This window comes from Cinclus cinclus, chromosome 4, assembly GCF_963662255.1.
Source record: "Cinclus cinclus chromosome 4, bCinCin1.1, whole genome shotgun sequence".
Lineage (NCBI taxonomy): Eukaryota > Metazoa > Chordata > Aves > Passeriformes > Cinclidae > Cinclus > Cinclus cinclus.
In genome coordinates, this window is record NC_085049.1 from 38,509,066 (window position 1) to 38,515,065 (window position 6,000).

The 6,000-nt window shown below is 35.7% G+C and overlaps 1 protein-coding gene across 4 annotated transcripts in view; it reads left to right on the forward strand.

Annotated features, from left to right (window-relative positions):
- The window catches only part of PNPLA8 (patatin like phospholipase domain containing 8), a 31,609-nt gene extending 25,931 nt beyond the window's left edge, over positions 1 to 5,678 (forward strand). For all 4 annotated transcript variants that reach the window (XM_062491938.1, XM_062491935.1, XM_062491939.1 and 1 more), the window contains exons 9-10: positions 2,809 to 3,004; positions 4,840 to 5,678. In XM_062491938.1, coding sequence (XP_062347922.1) covers positions 2,809 to 3,004; positions 4,840 to 5,114 — 471 coding nt within the window. In that variant the 3' untranslated portion in view covers positions 5,115 to 5,678. The remainder of the gene's footprint in view (positions 1 to 2,808; positions 3,005 to 4,839) is intronic.
- The last annotated feature ends 322 nt before the right edge of the window (positions 5,679 to 6,000 follow it).

Sequence of the window (6,000 nt, forward strand, 5' to 3'; positions counted from 1 at the left end):
AATTTTAAAAATACTTGGCAGAAGTCCATTCAGAATCTTAAGATGTCTTGTCTTGTGATAGCTTTGTACTACTCCTCTCTGCTTTTTCACAAAGACAATGAAAGTAAACAACAGAGCAAGTCTGTAAGACTGACCTAAAATGCAAAGCATGTCTGCATAGGCAGTGAGGTGAAGTGGTTACTATGGAGCCAATAAACTCAGCTTCCAGATATCAGACTTGGCTTTCATACATTATATATCCTTCATTATTTTTCATTATTATTCATCATTTTCTTCACAAAGTTTACCATCACTTAAATGAAACTGCGGCACACAATGCGTTACACAGAACAATTACAAGGCTCAACTTGAGCCTGACAGAATTAGGAAACGCAGTGAGAGCCTATGAATGTAGAGAATGTTCTTGTGAGAAACAACTGCTCTCCCATGGTAAAGTATGGTATGATTTTTGAATTTTAGTATCTTATATGTAAATAATTATTTTCAAAGTATTGACTTAAGTATGTCACTGGTGACTTCATGCCCATTCACCATAATTATTTAAATAGGACAAGATTTTCAGAAAGTCATGTGTTCCCAGGTGCTCTGGAACACATTCTCTGAGAATTCCCAATGTATTTACCCTCTGACTGTAGAATTTTCACCTATCTGTTTCACAGTGTTTAACCAGGCCTTTCTGTACATCTAGAACTGTGCAAGCAGGGTATCTCCAACAGTTTTTATTGGAGCACTTGTTTAAAAAAGGTGTATTCTCCCTGCTTTAAATAATTTAAGCTCTGTAAGTCAAGACTATAAGTCACGGGAAAGCCTTGCCTGACCAATTTGCAACTATCAAAAAAAAACACTGATAGAAAATACTGGCTACAGCTTTAGACTCCTTGTTACTTAACAACAAGCCCTAAAAATATGGTTACTGTTGCATTAAGGAATTTCTTTGTGAAAAATATTAATTGGCTTCATCTGGGAATAAGATACTAACTAAAACAGAACATCTGAATATTTACCAACTGGAAAGCCTTTGACAAGACTGAAAGCAATGTTCCGGTCCCTGAGTTCACTGCTTTGCTATCACTAGCAAATTTGGGGTTGTTATATTATTATTAAACCCCATTTTAATATTAACTTATTTGATTACTTCTACTGTTTTTAACTTAGAAATATCTGGTTTTTATTTAGAAATTTTTAAAAGCCTTTTTCCTTACTGCTTGCCTGCATAATGACATTGGGAGAGTTATGCCCCCTTTTCTTGTATCTCCTTGCATTAGCATTCCTACTCCAGCACTTTGTGTTTGGTGTACTGCCAGCAAATTAAGTTGACTCAAGTGTAGAATGGTTTTGCAAAGTTCAGCAGATGAAGCAGTGTCTGGCACTTGCCAGTGCACTGAGTGTAGCAGCAGAGAACGGAAGGGGTGACTCGTGTGTTTGGGAAGTGAAAAAGAGTATTTGCAATTGGATTGAGATCTAGCTAAGTGGGAAGAGAGGGTGAAATACAGGGAAGGCCAGATAATCCAAGAATGGGAGAACAGAAAGAAAAAGGGATCTGCCCTGACTGCTTGCCCAGCATTGAGTCCTGAGTCAGAACTTTGGCCAATTCCAACTGTTGTGGATATAGGTCAACAGTTTTGTCATTTTTCATTTCCTGTAAGTTACCTTTCTGTTAAAGATTGCAAGGTGTGAATCATAGCCTCATTTATCTTGGAAAAAAACCTGCAAAATCCAGCCATTAATCTGATACTGCCCAGTCCTCCACTAAACCATGTCCCTCAGCACCACATCTGAATGTCTTCTAAATACCCCCAGGGATGGTGACTCCACCACTTCCCTCTTCAGTTTGTTCTAATGGTTTTTGGTGAGGACATTTTTCTTAAACGTCCAACTGAAACCTCTCCTGGCACTATAGATTTTGTATTTTCCACAAGACTGAGGCTGGACTGACAAAATTCAATTTCTAATAAAAATGGATTTTGAAATGTAATTTTGTTTGATAGCTAAAATTACATGCATCTGTGATTCATGCAGTATTTCTTTAAATAGAGTAGAACCTTAGTAAGACTGGAGGAGGAGAGGGCCTCAGATGTTTATCTGGTCCAGCCTCCTGTTCAAAGCAGGCTAAACCTCAAAGTTGGGTTGGGTCGCTCAAAACTTTGCCCAGCTTAGTTTTGAAAATGTGCAAGGAAGGAGATTCTACAGCTTCTCCAGCTCTTACTCTGTACTTTTTGAAAGAATCTGAGTGTTTCTACTTTAGATAGTGAAACACTGTGATTAGTTTCCTCCTTGGCTTTCTCTTTTAAATGGGGTAAGCAAACCTAGTTCCCTGCATTTCTTCTCATATATTATGTACTTCAGGCCCCAAACCATCTTAGTGGTTCTTTACTGTACGTGTTCCAGTTCTTCAGTGCTTCGCAAATTTCCTTGTAATACCACTAATAAGCATTTATAGGGGCAGGTTTTTTATTAAGAAATATGTCAATATGTGTATCTGTCTTACTGATAAGGTCTTCAAAAAATGAAGTCATAACTTCTCTCGATATTTCAGTGAATGCTATTTCAGCCTACCACTTATACCACTTATATAATGCAGCAGAACCAAGCACAGCCCCAGCAGCTGCTCTGACAGTGCCAGGGAGGCTAAGCTAGGCAGCTGCTGCATTGCACAAGCAGATTCAATTCAATTTCACAAATTTTTGCTTACGGAAATTAATGCTTATTGGTTTTAATTAGTTTTGTATATTAGGGCTATGCTAATTTAATTTATGTGACCGTATGTTATGTATAGTACCAATATTGGTATTTCTTCTTAATTTACAGGATGGAGGTCTGCTCCTAAATAATCCTTCTGCGCTGGCAGTTCATGAGTGCAAGTGTCTTTGGCCAAACGTTCCATTGCAGTGTCTGATTTCACTGGGCACTGGTCGATATGAAAGCGAGGTAAAGACCAATGTCACACACACCAGTCTGAAAGCCAAACTGACGAATGTTATCAACAGTGCAACTGATACAGAAGGTTGGTGTCTTAAGATACACTTGTACTGTGACTGTCTTAAATTTTATTTATATTTCTTAGAATTATAGTTCTAATTCAGAGAACAATCTTCAACCTTTTGTCTTTCCCCTTCTTCTCTCTACCAGCCCCATGATAATTGGGCATAATTGAAGAGTGTCTCTTTGTAACTTACTGTGTATAGTTTTAGTACCACTGTTACGTGTTTTCTGGAGGATAAATCTTTTTACTTGAGATTTCACATAAAAGTCATATTCAGGAATTCATTTAAATTTTTTTTTAATATTTTATTTTTTTCCCATAGCACAGAAATGCTTAGTAATGCTATAATTAATACAGAACATTGATTTGCAACATCTTCTGAAAAAGTATTTAATTTATGATATTTTTTATATATGCTTTTATACGTGTACTTTTCCAAGGACTCTACTGTATCTGCCAGTGCTGATGACTTCCATTACTGTCAGGAAGAGCCAATCTGTTTTCTAAAATAAATTCAGTTCCTAGATGGGAGTACACCTGAACTCTGTCACTAGCAGTTTACATCTGTTTTATGTTTATAAATGGGAAATATTGGTACACAGATAATTTCCCCCTCCCATTACAAAGGAAACTGATACTGCAAAGAGCCAGGGAACAAGAAATGCTCTTAGGATCTAGATCCCTTGCTGTATAGTCTTTGTCAGCTGACTGTCACTAGTAGGAAAAAGGTAGACTTTGGTAGCCTTTTGGTTTTTGCACAATTGTGGAAAGGCAGTGGGAGTTGTGGGAAGGAGATACATGCTGGGTGCTTTCTGTCAGAAAGTTTCATTGCAGCTGAAAAATGAGGCAAGAAAGGAAAGTTTATTGTGGAGACCAAATGAAAAGAAGTGGAAAGAGAGTAGATTTGAGCAAATGGAAACTTGTATTACGAGGGGAAAAAAGGGCAAGTATTAAATAGGGCAAGAAAGACTGGATGTGGTGAGACAGGAACAGACATATCTGAGTAATTTGCAGGAGGAGAGGCCAAGCCAAGAGAATTTCAGATTTGCAAGAGTATTTTGCTTTGATCTTATCAATTATATTATTTTCACTTCAAAATTTTATATATGACAATAGATGTTTAAAAGAATGGAGGAACATTGTAGGAATAGAAAGAACGAATGCTGAAGGAAGTGATAGAAATAGAATTTTAAGTAAGCCAACAAAAAGATCTAAAGGGAGAGAGAAACAAGTTATATAAAAAGAACATATAAATGTATTACATTGTTTTTTGTTTTACTAGTTAAGTAATATAATTTAACTTGAATATTTTAAATTAAATGCATGTTAAATTCAAGCCTCAAATCTGTAGTGATATATTTTAAAAAATAATAGTTGTAAACAAAATGGAACTTTAATCCTACATATTTTTACTTTGAGATTGCAGAAGAACATATGTGTTGTTTTCATTATACCTACTTCAGCTAGTACCAAATGTAAAAAATCACGGGTATCCTGAAATTGGAATATGCAAGTTACATTCCTGCTTTTCAGGATATGCTCTTACTTGTTAAGGAATGGAATGTAATTAAAAATCTAGATAGCTGCAAAGCGTACTTAATCGTCATACCAGTGAAGTTGTCTTGGAATAAAAGATGAAGCTTTTCCAGAGTAAACAGAGCTACAGGGTCATTTAGAAGTCTTTTAATGAGAAAGGGGTTTTGATGAGGCAGTGGTAGAAAAATGTTTACTCATAAAAGCAGCACATATTTACTCTTACTGTGTCATTCCAGAGCAGTTGTTGTTCAGATCACTTGCAGGACTGTTAGACACTATCGTGTAAATGTAACTGTTTTCTTCATTTGTTTTCAATACAGAAGTTCACACCATGCTGGATGCACTGTTACCTCCAGATACTTACTTCAGATTTAACCCTCTTATGAATGAAGACATACCTCTAGATGAAAGCCGTAAAGAGAAACTCAGTCAGCTACAGACAGATGGAATTCGTTATTTAGAACGAAATGAAGAAAAACTGAGAAAAGCTGCAAAAATACTAACACAAGAAAAATCAGCTTTGCAGAGGCTTCAGGACTGGATAAGATTAAAGGCTGACATGTATGAAGGCTTGCCATTTCTTTCCAAATTGTGAATAAGTGATGCATGAAAGATAAATGTACATCTTGTTCCAGAAAAACCATTTGGTACTGTAAAGGAAGAAGGTTGATTCAGGGTAAATAATGTATTTGGAAAGCTATCAGAATTCTGGAGGAAACCACTTAAGGTGGCTGTTTTGTGTACACTCTTTACAAGGTTTTGGAATCTTATTGTCGCTCTACTTCAATTTCTGAAAGTTGGTAAAACTGAAAATTATGGAAACAATTGTGCAATGCATTTTTGGATGTATGTGCTATGAATACGGTGGCAGAAAACTTTTATTTATCAACTACCAGGCTTATTCAAAGTTAACGAAAAAAATTAAATCCTCATTCACGTAAGTGTAGGCTATATACTTGTTAGGCTCTTATGTAGGCAGTGAATTTAATAGAAATGTACTGTTCTTGCAAAAACTCTGCCTGTGTTAATTGCACTTTTACATCTGAAAGATAACATATGAATTTGTTTTTTTATTTCAGTGGATTTTGTACATAACAGTATTGAGTAAAATGTTTGGATGACTATAAATGGCCTATTAAATTATCAACATTAACTGGCATTTTTAGAGCTTTCTGCTTATTGCTTTTATGGGAATAACTTCAGACTGATTAATTTGTTATTTGAAAGTAATCCCAAGTTTCAGACTTCACTTGAGCAGCTATTCCAGTTACAGGATAAAGGAAATAAAATGTTGAAGTAGTTCATATCAATAAGAAAGTTTCTTAGAGAAACTTCAGTTTTGGGTGCCAGACTTGAGGTATAGTTCTAGTGAAGAAGAAAATTAGAAGTCGCAACATCAAATTATATTAATTTCTTTTTTGTCTTCCAAATTTCACATATGTGTTCTCCTGAAATTATGTCAGGGCTGTGAAGTTAACGTT